Source organism: Globicephala melas, chromosome 2 (assembly GCF_963455315.2).
Source record: "Globicephala melas chromosome 2, mGloMel1.2, whole genome shotgun sequence".
NCBI lineage: Eukaryota > Metazoa > Chordata > Mammalia > Artiodactyla > Delphinidae > Globicephala > Globicephala melas.
Window position 1 is genome coordinate 42,619,873 of NC_083315.2, and position 19,402 is coordinate 42,639,274.

The window sequence follows — 19,402 nt, forward strand, 5'->3', positions numbered from 1 at the left end:
CTTTGGTTTTACAGACACTGCCAAAGTTTTGCCAGAGTGGTTGTCTAATTTACACTCCTACCAGCAGTAAGCAAGAGTCCAGATTCCCTACATCCTTGCCAACACTGGGTATTATCAAGCTCTTCAATCAGCTAAAAATCTAATGACATTTCACTGGGCTTGTAATTTACATGTCCCTGAATTCTAATGAGGTTGAGCATCTTGTCCCATTCCATTGTTCCTTTGAACCTCCTCTTTTGTGAAGCACCTGTTAAGGTTTCTGCCCCCTTTCCACTGGTTTGTCTTTTTCTCATGGACTTATAGTAGTTTTTACATAGTCTCGATATGAGCCCTCCGATTCTTGTATGTGTGTTTTTCAGGATGTATGTTACATGTATGTTTTCCCACATCTTTGCTTTCCTAGTGGGCTCTTTTGATGAATCTAAGGAATGACCTTAATTTTAATGTAGACCAATTTGTCAAGCTCTTCTTTTAATGCTTCATGCTTTCTTTGTTTGGTTTAAAAAAATCTCTCCCTGCCCCCAACATTGTGACAGTACTTTTGTCTATTATCTTCCAGAAGCTTTATTGTTTTGCTTTTCACACAGGTCTCCGATATGCCTGGAATTGATTTTTACATGTGTTGTGCAGCCGACTTTTTTTTCCTATAATTTCAAGTTGTCCTAGCACCATTCATGGAAAAATTCATCCTTCCCCCCACCGCTTTGTAGGCACGCTTTGTCATAAATCAGGCGTCCACGCAAGTATGGATCTGTTTCTGGGCTTTCTCTTCTGCTTTACTTGTACGTTTGCCGCTTCTTGTGCCAGAAACGCACTGTCTTCATCATTACAGCTTTAAAAGGAGTCCAGTAGGGTACGTCTTGACAATTCTTCTTCTTCTCCCAAGGTATCCAGGCTGGTCTTAGTTCTTCTGGTTCTATGTGTGTGACCTGATCCCTTTCTAGAGGCTGTCACGTCAGTCCCCTTGACACATTGCATCTAGAAGGAGGCACATTCCCAGCGCTGAGAGTGACACATGCAGAGAACACTGTCCAGGGAAAGAGCAGGCGGGGGCTGAGTCCCAGCTCTGCCCCTCCCCAGCTGGCTGAACTTGGGCAGACCACGGCCAAGAAGAGTTTCTCCCTCCCCGTTTTGTGTCACTGCTGTAACAAGTATTCTCATTCACACACCCTTTCAACAGATTGTGAGCTAACTGTCCTGGGCCAAACTGGGGACAGAAAGAAGAATAAGGCACCATCTCTGCCTCACAGGGCTTCAAGTCTCCTCCAGCATGTCTGGGACTGTGCCCCAGTCAATGCCAGGTCTGAAAAATGACCCACAAAAAAAATGTCCCATGGTCAAATGATTAACAAGCAGCTTCATGCAACATCCTGTCCTTAGAGATTCACATGTAGCAGGTATAAGATCTGAGATTGTCCTCAAATTTGCTTAACAATTGTATCACTGCTGTAGTAAGTTACCGCAAATTTAGTGGCTTAAGATAATATAAGTGTATTATCTTACATTGTGGAGGTCAGAAGTCCATAATGGGTCTCCCTGAGCTAAAAATCCAGGTGCCAGCAGGGCTGCCTTCCTTCTGGAGGATCCTTTCTGGAGGGGAGAATCCACTTTCTTGCTTTTCCCAGCTCCTAGAAGCCACCCACATTCTTGGCCTCAAGGCCCTGTCCTCTGTCTTCAAAGCCAGCAGCGACTAGTCAAGGCTTTCTCATGATGCCATCGCCCTGGTTCTGTGGTCTCATCTCCTTCTCTGACTCTGAGTTATATTCCTCCTCCTCCTACATCTACAGGTCCTTCAAGATTACATTGGCCCACAAGGATAACCAGCATGATCTCTTTATTTTCAAGTCAATTGATTAGTGACCTTAATTCCATCTGGAGCCTTCGTTCTCTTTGGTCAGTTACAGTAACAGACACAGGTTCCGGGGATTAGGACATGGGCATCTTTGGGGACCATTATTTAACGTCCTATACGGTGGAACCCTTAGCCTGCGAGTGCACTCACCCCAGCTTGATAGCGCGTGTAGTGCATTGCTGTGTGTGTTCTTTACAGCACATGGTGCAGTGGGAGGTCTTTCTCTAGCCCCACTCCATCATGCACTGTCCTCTTTGGTGCTGACATCATAGGGTAGGTTGATTTGTTTATGGCCTTTCTTCTTCCCAAATACCAACTCCACAAAAAAGCAGGGATTTTGTCTGTTTTGTCCACAGCCGTATCTCAGCTCCTTGCACAGAGCCTGGCACCTATAGGTGCCATTATATATTTTGAATGATGGAGAATGGTTGGAGGTCTCTCCAATAAGACAGCAAGCTTCTTGAGGGCAAAATCCTCACCCAGTTCATCTGTCCTTCCCCTGCGTCCAGAGATGTCTGGTGCTAAGTAGGAAGATTGTATAGCATGGGTGGCAGATTTACACCAGAGGTTCTCAAACTTTCTGGGTTCATTGTACCCTTATTTTTCACAGAGCCCTGAGTCTGCAAGATATACCCAGCAATTGTGTTTATCAAGCAGTTAGGTTCAAATTACTTAATACACGTTTGAAAAAAATAACACACATCAATTGAAAGAAAAAAATATTTCTAGTTTATTTTTAAATATGTATGATTACTTACTAATGGGTTGTGTGTCCCTGCTGGGGACTACATAGATTCTCAAACCTTGGAATCAGATTGGACTCCATTTCCTGTGTCCTGCATTGATTTCCACACCACGTTTGCTTTTTATCACAGCAGGTACTGAAAACTCAGTTCACAAAGACAGGATGTATTTGAAAGGAGTATTGCTTGATCCAGTGCTGAAACCATCAGCCACCTGGAGTGAGTAGTTGTGAGTGGTTGTATGAGTAGCATCTGACAGATGTTAGCTATCACTGGGTTTCCCTCCAAAACTTAAAACGTTTTGCGGTACCCCTGTGAGTTCACTGTGGTACCTCAAGGTGCCTCGACACACAGTTTGGGAACTGCAGATTTACACTAACCTAATTTACAGAAGGCCTCTGTTCAAACCAGGATGCCGGAGTTAGATCACCATGGGGGTCATGCCATTCTCTCTCCCTTTGTTCAGTCCTCACATCCCTGGGAAGCCAGGTTAGCATCAGAATGTGCTTGGCAGGTGGGCAGTCAGAGCAAGGGGGTGGACTCTGGACTCTGGTCGGCCAGTCCGTCTGGACCCTTGTGATGCTTGGGATTGTGGCTGCTTCCCCCGAGGAACCCTCTCTGGGGCTTGGCCTGCTCCCAGCATCAGAGACACAGGTGTCATCCATTTAACAAGCACTCATGGCTCTTTCTGGGTGCCAGACTCTGTTCTAAGAGCTTTACAAATACGAGGTCATTAAATCCTCCCTATAGTCCCGTGGAATAGGCCTAATATCATTCCCATTTTACAGATGAGAAAGCTGAGGCACAAGGAAGTTAAATAGACCCTTCCCAAGGTTCCCAGAGCTAGGAAGTGGTGGAGCTGGGATTTGAACCCAAGTGGCCCATACTCTCTACGGACCTGCTTGAAGGATGCTTTTCCCCTAAGGGGATGAGAGAAACCTGGCTTCAGAGCCCACTGTGCTGCTTTCTGACTCACTGTTGGGAAGTGAGGCGCTAAACCTTTCCTTCCGCTGTGAAATGGGCGCAGTAGACTCCCCGTCAGGGCCATTGAAAGAATTACAGTAGATTATGCTTGTAAAGCACCAGGCTCAGGGTAGCAGCACAGGAGGGGCCCTTCTCTCTCTGATCTCTGCGTCCCGGGCTCGCCTCCCCTCCCGTGTACACAGTCTGGCAGGCAGCAGGGGGCAGCACTGGGCCGCTGAAGAACCTTCTCTCCTGGACCTGGAGGCGCTCACCATTCAACGCAAGGATTCTGGATTTTAGGGCCGGACCATCTGTTTCTTGTCTATTTAGGCAGAACATTTTGGGGAGAGGGGGGTTGCTAAACAAGAACAAAATCACAGCCTGGTGGGATGAATCGAAAAGAGAGTGAAGAAGCAAATTCAGAAGTACCTTTCTGTAAGATCACAGCCTGCCTTGTGTGCTCTCAGGGGAACAGCATCCTCTAAAGACCCAGGGCTGTGCTCACCAATGCTGCTTGATTTGAGCTGTTATCCTAAGATATTTCTGAAGTGAAAAAGGGTGCTTCCTGATGCATGAGCCTCCCATCCCACCCCACCCCACCCCCACTACTGGATTGTCCCTTGGAAAATATTCAAGAACCCATTGCTGCTAGAGGTTTACTTGGTATCTCTCCGAGGAGGAGCTGCTTTAAAAATATTCCCTCACTTCAACTGAGGGGAAAAAATGTCCTTCACGCAAAAATACGCATCCTATGTCTTTTTTTCTTTTCTTTTCTTTTCTTTTGGCCATGAAGCTTGCAGGATCTCAGTTCCCTGACCAGGGATTGAACCCAGGCCACGGCAGTGAAAGCGCCGAATCCTAACCACTAGACCACCAGGGAAGTCTCCCTACCTCCTTCTTTGGTTTTGGGAATGGGATCCTACCAGGTTTCTTTGGGGGAGAATTCTGTCCTGTTCAAATGGAAAGCCACAATTCAGCGTTTTGGTGACCCGTGTCCTGTCCTAAAGTAACCAGATGGAGGGACCACCTTGGCACGTGGCTTCTCTGCAGTGGCGTCTGCCCATCCGAGCTGCCAGAACGGATGGCTGGCCTGTCTGGGCCTGGTGGGGCTCTTGTGGGCAGCTGAGCTTGAGGAATGCCCTTCCTTTTGTGTCATAACTTGCACAAGGGCAGGACACCCAGGGCCTGGAGTCTCCAGCTGTCCCATGATGCTGGCTGGTCCACACTCCCACACCCTCCACTGCCCCCATGTGGGGGAGGGGTAACAGAACACTCTCCACACAAGCTTTTTTTTTTTATTATTTTTGGCTGAGTTGGGTCTTCATTGCTGTGCGCGGGCTTTCTCTAGTTGTGGCGAGTGGGGGCTACTCTTCGTTGCGGTGCGCGAGCTTCTCATTGCGGTGGCTTCTCTTGTTGCAGAGCACGGGCTCTAGGCACACGAGCTTCAGTAGTTGCAGCATGTGAGCTCAGTAGTTGTGGCACACGGGCCCTAGAGCACACGGGCTTCAGTAGTTGCAGCACATGGGCTCAGTAGTTGCGGCGTGCGGGCTGTAGAGCACAGGCTCAGTAGTTGTGGCGTACAAGCTTAGTTGCTCTGCGGCATGTGGGATCTTCCCGGACCAGAGATCGAACCCTTGTTGCCAGCACTGTCAGGCAGATTCTTAACCACTGCGTCACCAGTGGTTAAGTCCCAACACAAGCTTTAAAGCTCACTGGTTGTTTCTTTCCAATGATACTAAAAGCTTGGTCCTTTGACCTATTCAGTTTTAATTATCATTTTCATTGTTCAATCTGTAGGGGGTGGAGCAGTGATTATTACGTTGAATGGGGGGGTATTTAATTTGCATGAAAAGAGGCATGTTATCATGGGGGCGCTGCTGGGGGTCAGGGTGATGGCTAGGACTATGGAAGGGGCGTCAGAAGAGTAGTTGCAGCACGCCTGGCAAGAGAATTGTGTTCTATCTCTGTGCCCCTTTCTTTTGGGACAGGCTGAGTAGTTAGTTTACTTGCTGAGGCATCTTTAGAGTGCCAGGGGCTGACCAGTGGCTCCCCTCAGCCTGCAGCCTGGACAGAAGGATAGAGCTGGCTTCATGATTTTGTCCTGAAGCAGAAAGCCCTTCAGTCTACCTCAGGTACAGCTCTTGCCTTGGACACCCCCTGTCCACACCCGTGCCCCTGTGTCTTTCTCAGCATCACTTCCTACTTTGTTTCCCCCATCTACCGAAGAAGACCGAAGCCAAGACCAGCTCTGCTCCCTAACTCTGCCCAGCTAAGGCCTAATTCCTCCTAATTCTAGCCCATACTTGAAAGAGCACCACGTTCTAGACTTTTCCAAAAACACCCCACCTTTCTCAATTTTCTCTGGTCGGTTATCTCAACCTAAGTTGTGACAAACCAGAGCCAGTGTTTTAACAAAGTGGATTCTGCTGCTCTCCAGATTCCTATCAACAGGAATAACTGGGAGACCGGAGGTCATCTGCTGGGTACAGGAGCAGCTCTTTTGAGGCCCTTGAGCTTCTAGATGGTTCCATATCAGAGTAGGATTTCACTGAGGGTGAATTCAGCCCCATTCCTGTGATAGAAACCATCCTCTTTTCATCCTGTCCTTCATTAAACAGCATTCCTTGTAAGCCATCTTTAAGTGGTTGCTTTGGGGTTCTGGGTCCTTGTCTGTAAATGAGGAAGACGTGGCTCCTTCGCCAGGTATCTAAAAAACAGTTAAGGTGTCTATAGTTTCCTCTACAAGTCAGTGAGCTCCAGGAAGGCCTGGATTGTTGACTCTGTACTTCGATGCTGAGTCCCCATCCCTGAGAAGGCTTCTTGGCACATAGAAGGAACTCCATAAGTATTGACTGAGTGGATGAATATTTGAGCAGTTCCATGATGACATCACTGGGAGATTTCAGGCTGAGTTAGTCTACCCTGCGAACAGACCAGAACTATCCTCCACTGAGCTCAGCTTCCCTCTGGTTGAATCCATTTCCTACCTTGTTCCTCGTGTGCCCACATGGGCCTGTTAGTACCCATACTCCAGGCTGTCTGCTTAGGTTGAACTGACCCATGTATTGATTGTCCCCACAGGCAGCCAGCTTCCTAAGAAAAAGCCACTTCTTCACTCTTATGTTTTATTCCCAGGGCCTTGTGAGCTATCAGTGCTCAAGTTGAAATTTAGTTAAATACGGACAGCCTGTGAGTTTTTAGTTTGGGCTCAGTGCTTTTCTAGAATGACCAAAAGGTTTGTGCAAAATTCCAGATACTATATCCATCAGATACGTTACTTAATCACGTACCTAGTCCCACCTTCTGAAGTCCTACAGAAGAGCTTGAGGCCTGAACAGCTGTTACAACAACAGAGAGCAATTCCAAAAATGTGGGGGCGGGGGGGGGGACTGCCAAACTGAAATTAATAAAATGTTTAATTAAATGTGCTCAGGGCATACCATTATGTCAGCTTTGTTGTTTGCTAAATTTAATGCCTGTAAACATTTCATTACATGTGAGAATAATTTGTGGCTTCAACTTTTCTCACTTCACGAGACTCCCTGAGTTTGCACAATGAGCGCTGAGACATCTTCGCCAACCGTAAATTAATTGAATTACATAAAGCCAAATAAATGCGAAAGCAAAATTATAAAAATCCTTCCCAAAACGTTTATGGAAGAAAAAATATTTCATGATAGACATGGACGTATTTTAATAGGTTTAGTATGATATGGGGTGGAGTCCTCTAAAAGTAACTGTACTTGGAGCCCACAAATTTTTCAAAGCAACCTGTTGAAACTATAGAATTCCTGCATGACAGTGCTTCCATAGAGTTTCCAAAACTTAGAAATACTAGCTTTCCCCTCTAGGATTTTTAGACGCATTCCTCTCATGTCATTTGTCTAATCAGACCTCTCATCTGATCAATGTAAAACAGTTTTCTTGAGCTTTGGCAATTTTGCTCAATAAATGGCTTCGGCTTTTAATCTAATCTTGCTTTCATCTTCTTCTTTCAGGAATCCTGTTCACGATGCTGGTGTTTGGACCAGCCTGTGGATTTATCCTGGGCTCTTTCTGTACCAAAATCTATGTGGATGCAGTCTTCATTGACACAAGTAAGGAATTTATCTCAATTTCCAAGCGCCGCCCACAAGCCCTTCCTCCACCATAAAGGAGCCCCAGCCTCTGGGTTCTAAAACCTTCCTACTAGCAGCAGCCCTAATGCATCCACTTCTCTAGCTGGTGGCCCCCTTGAGATTAGAGGAAAGATTGGGTCATGAATTTGGTACAGAGTGTCTGGCTTGAAGCATGTGCTCTGCTCGTGTCTACCTAGAGACTGAATAACCCCCTAAGGTTGATTTCACTCCTCAAATCTGAATTTTCCTCATCTGTAAACTCAGGGTAACAAAACTTATATCTGCCTTGAAGGGCTTTTGTAAGATAAATGAGGGAACAGATGTGGACATGCCTGGCATACACACATACTCATTGAATGTTGGTCCATGAACCCGCATGAGGACCCTATTTCTTAAACTAAAAGTTGGAGCACGTGTTCAAGTGCAAATGTACACGTGGGGTCAAGGAGACAGAATATTTGAAAATTGTTTCTGTAAGACACTGCCGTGGTGGGCTTTCTAAGGAAATATACCATACCTCAAGCCCATTTTAAGCGGCATGTCTTGTGTTCTTGGCAGGAAGAGCAAGTGTATGTCAGCCTGCTCTGGGCCCCCCCATCCCTAGCATACCTGGATTGAACAACGTGCTAGTTGAGATGTGCTAGGCTATGCAGTAGTAACAGACAATTCCCAAATCAAAGTGATTTTATGCAGCCAAAGTTTATTTCTCAGCCATACTGCATATCCAGTGCAGGTTGGTGGTGTTTGGGGGGTGGAGGGTGAGACTTGCCTACTGTCGTCCCTCCAGGACCCAGGCTCACAGAAGTTTCATCTGACTCCTGCCTGCCCAGTCGCCGAGGCAGGAAACCAGCTCCTGTTCAGAAATGACACACATTGTTTCTATTTACATTTCAGTGACCACAGCAAGCCACCTGGTGTATTAATCTGTGGCTTTGTGACAAATGACCCCAAACTTCGTGACTTTAAACAATAGGTATTTTCTCACAGTTTATTTCTCTGGGTCTGGAACCCAGGAGCAGCTTAGCTGGATGGTTCTGACTCAGGGTCCCTCATGAGGCTGCAGTCAAGGTGTTGAGCTGGTATCAAATCATCTGAAAGCCCACCTGGAGGGGCTGCACTTCCAAACTCACCCCACGGCTGTTGGCAGTCCTTGACAGGTGGGCTGTCAGGCCGGCTCCCACGGATCTCTGTACAGGGCTAACCTCGGCATGGCCTTCCTGGAGCAAACAACCCAAGAGAGGGTAAGAGCACCTGAGACAAAGCCGCAGTCTTTTATAACCTAGTCTCACAAGTGACACCTCATTGCTTCTGCTGCGTTTTGTGTGTTAGAAGCAAGCCACTTGTTTCCGTACACTTGGAAGAAGGGATCATTTCACAAGGACGTGAATTCCAGGGGTGGGGATCGTTGGAGGCCGTCTCGGGCACTGCCCACTGTATGTGGTCACGACTCAACTGCGTGCCCGAAAGAGGGCGCTGTGTTCCTGTGCAGCTTAGTGAGTTGAGAAGCCATGTTTCCTTTCTCTCTGAAAACAGTGCAGGAAGCCTTTCCGGCTTCTTTGTCTCATCCCGATCTATTCCCAGGATCAATAAGAACTCTCAGTCGCCTGGTGTTCAATTCATCATCTCTTGACAGGGCTAAATTTACTAATTCACCCCAAAGACATAATCTGGTTTTAAATCCAATCAAGTCACTCTGTGATTCACTCCATTAATCCCAGTGATATATTTACTTGTAGCTAATGATGTTACAGATTTCCAAACGCGGGAGAAAAATCAAATGCAGCCTTATTTGTTTGTTCGTTTTAAAGTGCCGGGTCTGTTCAGGAGGGGATTGAATGCCGCTGTTTTGTAGCCCTTGGTTGGCCCTTTGAACCCTATTCCTAGCGGGTGGGATGACTGGTGGCCTGGTCAGAGAAACAACCCATGGTGACACGGTCAGCTGCCATCTTGCTTCTACGGACAGAAAGCCGGCTTCCGCCACTGCACCAAAGGCAGTACAGGACAGGAGTAGCAAAGGAGGGGAGGAAAGGGGGCACCCTCCCAGTGCATGGGGAAGGCTGCCTGCGGGGAGAAGGCAAGTGTCCAGGCAGCCTATCCTGCCCTCAGTGTATTAGCAGGGCCCCCTTGAATCAAAGCTTGTGGAATACCAGAATCCCTGAGCCGGAAAGAACCTCAGACATCATTCTCTTCCAACTCTTGCATTATGTAGATAAGGAAACTGATACCTAGAGAGGTAAAGGGATGTACCCAATCCAAGGGGTATATCTATATAAAACCCAGGTCTCGGAGCAAGCATGTGGAGACACCCCTCGCCAAGATTCCTCTTGGGAATTAAATAGCATCTTTTTCTCAGTGACTAGAATGGCCAAGAGGTAGACAGGTGGCTGGAGGGGGCTTAGCCCATCCACTCGCAGCCCCCTCTGTATGCCATTCCCTTGCTCAGACCATCCCCTCAGTCTGGAGCGCCGTCCCCAGCCATTCTCCTCAACATCTGTCCTCACCTTTCAAGGCCCAGGTGAGTGTCATCTACGGTTCTAGACTCATTGGCAGTTTGAAGCCTCCCATACCTGAGACAGATGGGCGCGTTTCCGTTCCGTCTGGGCACCCTGCTGATGGCCGCCTTTCCCCAAAATGAGTTAATAGCGGACTTCCTATCTGATGAGTCTCGAAGGACTGAAGGATGTGTTGTGAGTCACCCTCGTGGTTTGCATCCCTTCTGAAGGCCCCCGGAGGGCTGGTGCCACCCTTTACCAGCAGAGGGCAGAAAAACATAATTTATTCTATTCAGGAGCCAGTCACAGAATTCCATAGTTGCCAGCAGTTTTCTAATCTTGTGACTGAAACTTGTCATTCTGTCTACGAGTGGATTGGGGCTGTATTTCGAGGAGTCGGTTCTCAGTTCTTTCAGGATGACCCTTCCCTGTCTTTTCCTCACCGACTAAGACAGAGCCCCTCTTTCGGGCTGTCCAGCCTATGGGAATGTGCCCTTAAGCATGAATGTACGGGGCCACGCACACAGCCATATGTTTCTGAAATTCCAGCTGCGAGTTGGGCAGGGGACTGGGAAAAGCAGTGGCCTGGGAATTGTGCGAGGTGGGCAAGGCAGGTCCCTGGGAGGCCCTTGTTATGGGGTAGTTGGAGGAGGGCATGTGCCTTTCACCAGGCAGCCTAGCAGCGGCTGAGGAAACAGGGTGAAGGCAGAGACCGGTGAGGGAGTCTGGTTGGAATCTGTGTGTCAGTGAGGCTGGGGCTGCAGGGGAGGTGGTTGGTTGTAGGAACAGGCCAGCTATGGGGCTGCAAGACCCCACGGGCAGCTCCCCAGGAGGGCTGCCCTGGCGGCACTCAGACACAGGGATTCTGCTGCTGCCGCCTTTCATCCGTGTCTGAGCCCTCTGTGGCTCCTTCGGCCCCTCTTCTTAAGGAGGACAGGTGCCTCCTCTGACAGCCTGGGGAAGGAATGATGGTGCCTGCAGAATTTCTTTTCTAGAATATCTTTGTAAAGCTGAGACCAGTCAAGAGCAGGACGTAGGAAGAAGAAGGGCCTGGTAGCAGAGTAGACCCCTGAGCACTGGACTGACCAAGCTTCACAGTGTGGGGTTAACAAACTGATGACAATGGCAGCCGTGAATTGACCCCTTTTTAAATACATTGAATGCCTCTTTGGAACCTCACAGATGATGTGTCCTCCTGCAGTGATTATGAGTTCTGAGTTCAAACATCAGACCAGACCTCCATTCACATCCCAACCACACCCCTAACGAGCTGTGTGGTCCTGGGGCCATTTCTCCTCATGCGTCTATGTGTGGATGACATGATCATGTTAATCATACAAAGCAGTTAATACAGTGCCTGGGGAATAGTAAACACGCAGTAAAATTAGGTGTAATGAGGAACAGAGAGGTTAACTCACTGCACAGCCCAGGCCTATCTGACCCCAACTGGGCAGCTCACTTCCCTGAAACCTCTCCAGGAGTTTAGCCAGAAGCCTGCCCCCTTCCACGGACAGAGGCCTGGCTGAGATGCCCTGACTGCCAACACTTCCGTACAGACTGGCCCTAAGGCACACCAGCCCGCTCTGCTACAGCTGCACAGCGTTTGCAGCTGCAGCAAGATACGTCCATCCACTGGCTTCACAGAAAAGGTCGACAAGCAGAGAGCATCCAGCTCTGCCACCCTGGGGCTGGCTGCCACCGCCAGATTCCTTCACGTTGGACTAATTAGTCCAGTGGCTGGGATTCTGAACCATCCATGCTGTCCTCCATCCCCACCCCCTCCCTGTCTCCAGTTTCTAATTAGGTCTGGAACTTAATGATACTCTTGGACTTCTTGAGTCTCATAGCAAAAGTTTTACAAAGTAGGTTAGAGAAATAGGTAAATGGACTGAGGAAAACGAAGCAAAACTGCTCAGAGAGCCATAGTATCGCTCACGCATCAGTATGGCCTGGGACTTAGTCAGTGTTCCCAATTTGCTTTGATCTCTTCTTCTCGCAGTCTTGGGTATCCTCATGGGTGGCTTGGTTGGTTAGTTTTAAACTGGTTTAACCCCGTTCCTGGGGATTTCTTTCGTTTGAACCAACAATGGTAGTGGTCCTTGGAAATGGAGGGAAATCTCAACGAAGCCCGTATGTTTATATGACCTTCAACAGAGGGAACGAACAGCTGTCAAAGCTTGCTCAACTCACCCAAGGAAACTATGAAGCCCTCCAAATGTTGGATTCCAAGAATGCAAGAGTCAGAACAATAGGTTTTATAGAGCAGAAATCTTAACAAGTCTACAGACACATATGCAAAGGTAGACCCACCCTGTGCCGGCCTCATGGTGACCCAGGGGGGTGGCTCTCCCTGCTCCCCTCTGCTCCCTTCCCAGCATTTTTCCTCAGTGCCTGGAATGACCAAGGGGCAGGCAAGTGGCTGGAGGGAGCTTACCCAGGACACTCACAGAGTCCCCTGAGGATGCCAGGCCTTTGCTCGACTGTTCCCACAGCCCAAGATACTGTCTCCACCCTGTCCTTCTCAACATCTTTCCTTATCCACGGTTCTAGCTTCATTGGCAACTTGATGCATTCTAAGTAAATGAGACAGATTGGTGCTCTTCAGTTGTGTTCTGGGCATCTTCCTGACAGCAGCCTTCGCCAAAAGGCTGAAACTGCAGTCATTTTTTAAGATCAAGACACTAACTAGAACCAGATAGAAAGAGAAGTAGAGAGATTTTCATGCCTGGCCCCCTACCTGGACCTAAAAGAATACCATTGCTATTCTAAGCCTGCCCGGGACCACTTTTCTTAAAGGGTATGATTTTCATTTTTATTTTTTTGCGGTACGCGGGCCTCTCACCGTTGTGGCCTCTCCCATTGCGGAGCACAGACTCCGGACACGCAGGCTTAGCGGCCATGGCTCACGGGCCCAGCCACTCCGCGGCATGTGGGATCTTCCCGGACCGGGGCACGAACTCGTGTCCCCTGCATCGGCAGGCGGACTCTCAACCACTGCGCCAGCAGGGAAGCCCAAAGGGTATGATTTTTTATTTCCTAAGCCTTTTGTACTAGTCAGGGTAGGCTGAGTTATGCTGCAGTAACAAACACCCCCAAAATGTCAGTGACTTGGAAATACTAAAGGTTTATTTGCTGCGTGTGTTATATACCTGATGCAGGTCAGCAGGCACATTTTGTTCATTGTAGCTTCTCAGGCATCATCTTAGGGAGAATTCCACATGCTTCGTGATCAGGCAGGAAAAAAGAGCATGGGGAATCATGCACCAGCTCATACACATCTCCACACGGAAGAGACATGTGTCTCCTCTTTCGCATTTCATTGGCAAAATTCTGTGGTGCGTGGGGAGGTGAAACCCTCCTCGTTCTCAGAGGAGGAGACCCAAATGCAGACATGGGTAATGTCTAGCAGACATGCTTTGCCAGGCCACGTAGAGAACTCCCCTTCAGCACAGGTAACGCTAGAACAATATCTGCTGAGCGATGACAGTTGCCAGGCAGGGGATGGGGGGTGGGGGTGGATATTCCTCTTAAATGGCCAAGATGCCTCCTGAAAATACTATTCATTGTAGAGATGGGTAGAGAAAAGAAGTGCCTCAGAAAAGACATTTCTCAGGCTGGTGTCAAGCATTTGTTGTCTTCCCAAGAGCCACCAAAATTGGGCTGAAGCTCCACTCATGAGGCTGACCAGTCCTGAGGGCAGCACACTCCAAAGCTGAGTGGTTTCTTCTTAGCCTGTTATTTCTCTCCCTGCCGCCGTCCTCTGGATAATTGAAATGGAGAGGAAAAAAATCAATACTTCCCAGAATAGTCAACTGTGATTTTCCTGGCTCTGCAGATCCCTGCCCTCCGCGCATCTCCCTCCAGACCCGTCCCCCGCCCCTTCCCCAGCGGCAGGTGTGCTCTGAGGCTGACACAGACCGGGTACCCTCCCCTGTCTTAGGGATCGCGAGTGCGTGTCGGCTTTCCACCCACAGGCACAGGCCTACAGGGAGCGAGTTGCCAAATTCACATAAACATCCACCTCCCGCAGCGCAGCCCCTCTCGCGGGGATGTTTTCTCACACATAGAACAGTCACTGACTTCCTATCTAAAATATGACTTTCTACGTGCCACTGATTCTGTTCTGCCAAACAACTGCCAGGATTTCTCTCTCCCTACTGGCTCACATCTGCCGGATTTATGGGGCCCAAAGACAAAGGAGGGAAATACTGTAGCTCCCTTTTCCCGTCTTTTGTTTTCATTCATTGCTTGGCAGTAGGTGAGGAAAAACAGTAAGCGAAGAGATATGGGAACATATGTATATGTATAACTGATTCACTTTATTATAAAGCAGAAAGGAACACACCATTGTAAAGCAATTATACTCCAATAAAGATGTTAAAAAAAAAAAAAACAGTAAGCGATTGGTGCAAACAGTCTTGCTTAGCTACCCAAGGTGGTGTGACTTCCTTTTCTCTTCTCTTGTTTACACGAAGATGCTTTCCAGATCACCCTGTGTTTTCCCATGCCATACTCCTTTTAAAAAAAAGTCTGTACCTTAAAACTCCCATTTATATAAATATATCCCTAAAAGTGAAACATTAAGAGCTCCCATAGATAAGAGCCGACTCTGTGTCAGGTGACGCTTTTTCATTACCTCTCATCCTGGAAACCACTGTCCATGACTATCATCTGTATTTCACAAATGCTGAAACTAAGGGTCAGGGAGGGTGAGTCACTTGCCCGGCATCACATGCTTGTAAGTAACAACGCTGGGATTCAGCCCCAAGCCCACTAGAGTGTACACTCTATAGAGTATATACTCCTCTCCGGCATGATGCCGCACAAAAGCAACTGGCCCATTCAGGTGCCCTGGTTATTGCTGCTGGGCTCGTGTCAGGGTCTCCAGGACAGAGACTACCGATGTTGCAAAGGCCAACTTACCAACTGTCAGAAGAGCTGGTGGTCTTACCCATTGCACAAAGCACAGGAATTATCCACTAAGGGCCCTCCAGGGAGCCCAAAACAAAGACCTGCCGGTCAAGAGGGAGAGAGTGTAGCCGTTGGCGACCGGATGCCTGTGTTCCAGTCTTCAGCTCCGTGGATGTAGACAAGGCACCCAGCCTTTCTAAGCCTCGATTTCTCCATCTATATGAAATAGGGACAGTAAAAGGCCCTGCCTTGTAGGGTTGCGGGGAGGGTTGATTGGAACAGTTAAGAATGCACTCCACATGGTGCCCTGCGCAGAATAAGCCCTCAGTCAATGACGGCTGGTGTTTTCATTACTGTTAGCTGAAGAGTCTTCAGGGAGAGCACTTTACAGATGGGGGAGTGCTCATCTGGTGACTATGGTCATTTCTCTTGCCAAGCCCATCCATCCATCTGGTCCAGGCCTGCAGCCCTATTAGTTCTTAGCTCATATGCTGTGGTCCAGACCTCCAAGAATTTCCTTCCATGCTCCAGGTATATGGAATCATCATCAAAGAGACATCTCTAAGCAGCTCATGCAGGAGCGCCCTGCTCCGAAAGGCAGTTGTAGAGAGAGGGAAAAACATCTCCCAAGGGGTAAGCGGTAGCTTACATCTTCTTGACTTCAGCTGGCAGATCAAAGTAGTCACAGACAAGAGAGCCAAACCACATGCCTGTTGCCTTAAAGCATGGACCTTGCCTGCAGAGCTTTCTAAAAGAGGACTGGCCCCCCAGACCACAGGCCACAACCCATCCCCTAGCAGCTTGGAAACACGACCCTCAGCATAAATATGAAGCTAACATCATTGAAGTGCTTAAGCCCTTATCCTAAACACTTTGTATCTGGTGGTGCTCATTTGATCTTCCTCACTCGATAAGGGTAAGTACCATCATAACATCAGTGTTATACACATCAGTCAGCTGAGGCATGAAGAGTTCAAAATTGCTGGCCTGAGGTCGCACAGCGAGAAGCGGGCAGGATTTCAGTCCAGGTATCCTGGCTCTTGATTTCCATTCTGCGCCACCCCGTGTGATCTGTGAACTGATTTAAGACGGGGGTGGGGTGTGGAATGGGATCTCAGGTTAGCTGCTTCGTAGGGGGTGCGAGTGAATATACATGGAAAACTATACCCTTGAGCGATAAATATTTCTGTTTCCCTGTGTGTTTGTTAGCAGACCTTCGCAGCTCTGCCAAGACAGTCAATTCCAGCCTAAATTCAGAGGGTGTCTGGCTTCTGTTTTTGTTTAGACTGATGCAAGCACAGGGTAGACAAGAAGATGAAGGAGGGAAAGCCATCAGCCTTCAGCTTGAGGAAAACCAGAAGCACGGCTCTGAAGCCCTAGGCTGCTTTGCCCATGGACCAGTCTTCCCCACCCCAGGCCATTTCCAGAGCCCTCGGCCTACCTGTAGAACTGATTGCAAACCTCCACCAAATGCCAGGCCCCACCAGGTCCCCTCCCGCTAACCGTGCTCTTTCCGATTGCAGGTAACCTGGACATCACCCCGGACGACCCCCGCTGGATCGGAGCCTGGTGGGGTGGGTTTCTGCTCTGCGGTGCCTTACTCTTCTTTTCTTCCGTCTGGATGTTTGGGTTTCCACAGTCTCTGCCCCCGCACTCAGACTCCGCCCTGGAGAGCGAACAGGCCATGCTCCCCGAAAGAGAATACGAGAGACCCAAGCCCAGCAATGGGGTCCTGAGGCACCCCCTGGAGCCGGACAGCAGTGCCTCCTGCTTCCAGCAGCTGAGAGGTAAGGGCGCCTCATTGGCAGGTGGCACTCAGGACCGGATGCTGGGGGACCTGAGATAGAATCACATTGGTTTTGCATGATTTGCCTTCCCTGGCCCTGTGCTTAACTGATCCCTGAGAAGTAAATGCACTTCATAAAGCAAACACAAAGTTACTACCCTTTAGCGAAGGGGCAGCAGACGAACCACCCCCCCACCCCAGGCCGAGAGCCCAGTGGCTAACATAGCACCTGATGTACGCTACACATAAATGTGCGTAGAAGGAAGAAAGGGAGCGAGGAAAGGAGGGAGCTGGACGTTTCATGGCCCTCCTTTGAACTCTTTCAGGCCACTTACAAGCGCATTGAAGCAGCGTAAGACTTTGAAGTTGGCTCCCTTTGCCTGATGCAGGCGTTCTGGAAAAGCCACATCCAAAGAGCATTTCCTTAGATTCACTCTGTCCTTCCATCCCCTCCACTAGAGATGAGAGCTGTGTTCCTCTGGAAAGAAAGGTTAACTCAGTCTTGAGAGCAGAGTCCCACTTTAGAATGCAGCAGAGCGCTCATCACCATTTTTAGAGGAAACAAGTGCATCTTTTCTGACAAAATGGCGAGACACGAACAGCGATGCAGAATGAGGATGAGGAACCCCGTCAACAGCCCCTGGTTATTTCCACATTTGCTACAGTCTCTTAAGAGGTGAGGATGACGACCGGACAGCCTCAAAGCTGCTCGGTGTCTATCCTGGCCCCCTCCCCACTGAGAGGTATGCACGGTGCTCCCTAATTCAAGGACCTCTTCCTGCTGGGTCCCCTGAAGGACTTGCTGGATTTTGGAAGTGGGCAGGAGCAAGGCTGAGGTGTTACTTCTCAAGGAGGCTGGGGTGGGAAACAGGTGGACCGTTACCTCTGCAGGAACCGAGCACACAGCCAGGTCCACTTTCAGCAGCTGCCGCCTCAGGCTTTGCGGTGCTCGATTTAGAGATTTGATGAGAGTCTCTTTACTGAGCTCTGTCTAATGAGGTGCACTTTCTATGGAGATGCTTGAGAACCAGGGAGAGAACCTCGGGTGACCTCGCACTCAGATCCCCGCTCTGCCCTTCACCGGCTCTGCGATCATTAACTTCTCCGCGCTTCTCTCCACAAGTATAAAGTTGTAACACCGTTCCTCGGTGACACCGTGGTCGTGAGAATTCCCTTGGAAGATTGTCAGTTAATACCACCTGTTAGCCAGCGAGGAATTCAAAGAACTTGTGCTAATTCCCAGAAGAGACTAATTTAAGAACCTAACGTCATGTTTGACTCCATGTTCCGGGATGGCTTCTACCAAAGTCGTCATGTGGAATTGTAGATGATCTCTAAGAGCGAGAATGCTCTGTTAGATGAGAAGGCCCCGTGCTTTGTGTCCTCTGAGGTTGCCCTGGTCTGGACCCTCAGGAGTATGTGCTTCTTAAAATGGGCTCCCCAAATGGGCCCCCTTCAGGAGCCCCCAGGTGGCTGGAGGGTGATGCCTGCTGACCCTCTGATAGCACAGCTGGCCACACAGTGTCCCAGGAACCAGATCCACGGCAATAGATGGGGCTGGCTTGAGAGCGGGCCTTGCAGAGGGCACCTTGGACCTGGGTGGTGGCAGCCTTTCCAGGTTTTTCCTCTTCCCAGGATGATGGCCCTGTTTTCCTAAGCCTCTGATGGTAAGAGTTATACCTGTAATCGCTCATCTTTCATCTCTGGGGATACACAGGTGAAAATGATACACTTGTGCCATCAGAGAACTCGCTGTCCAATGTAGCGACAGGCCAGCAAGTCAGAAAGGCGGCCTAATGTGATGAGAACTGCAGCACCAGGCAGCACCATAGGTCATGGAAATACAGTCAACAGGCAGCGAAAGCCCACCTCTTGGGTCCAGTGCAGAGCTGAGCTGAGTCTTGAGGGATGCCATGGTTTCAGAATTCTCGGGCTCTGATTCAATTACTGGTTAACCCATTTGTTAATTCAGTCAACATTTACTGAGATCCCGCCAGCCTCCAGGGACACAGCGGTCACCAAGACAGCTTGGATTCTGGAGCAAGTGTAGTAGCAGGGGAGGCACGCAGTGGGCAAAGTCGAACCAGTGACAAGATGAGTGCTGGACTTGCTGGGTCTGAGCTGACAAGTACACAGTTGGGTAGATGGGTCTGAGGCTCACTAGATCAGAGCCATCACAAGTTATGGCCTGTGTGTACCTGGGCTCCACTTGGATAGTTAATGATTTTTAGTTTAGAATTAGCAATTCCCGGAGGCATCAGGTCCATTAACGGACCTAAAGGATGTCCAAGCAGGAAAGGAAGGCAGCGTGTCTAGAAGAATCCCCAGGAGCCAGGGTACAGTGGAGCGAGCTATTATGCTAATAAATTTTACACATGCCAACACACGGAGAGGCAGCCACGGTGGTTTATATCCTTCATTTTTTCCACGTGAGACAAAATGTTTCTGCCACGTGGACATTTCCACCAAAAGCAGCATGCGATGCTGCCAGGCGCTCCCAAATTCTTCGTCTGATTTGCAGCCTCGGAAGCCCCTCT

General features: G+C 49.0%; 1 protein-coding gene across 2 annotated transcripts in view; it reads left to right on the forward strand.

The window, feature by feature from the left end:
- Positions 1-19,402, forward strand: part of SLCO3A1 (solute carrier organic anion transporter family member 3A1) — a 318,207-nt gene that overhangs the window by 240,459 nt on the left and 58,346 nt on the right. For both annotated transcript variants that reach the window (XR_009562876.1, XM_030873196.2), the window contains exons 3-4: positions 7,557-7,655; positions 16,603-16,866. Coding sequence is in view for 1 of the 2 variants with exons in the window: in XM_030873196.2 (XP_030729056.1) it covers positions 7,557-7,655; positions 16,603-16,866 (363 nt within the window). In the remaining variant the exon portion in view is untranslated. The remainder of the gene's footprint in view (positions 1-7,556; positions 7,656-16,602; positions 16,867-19,402) is intronic.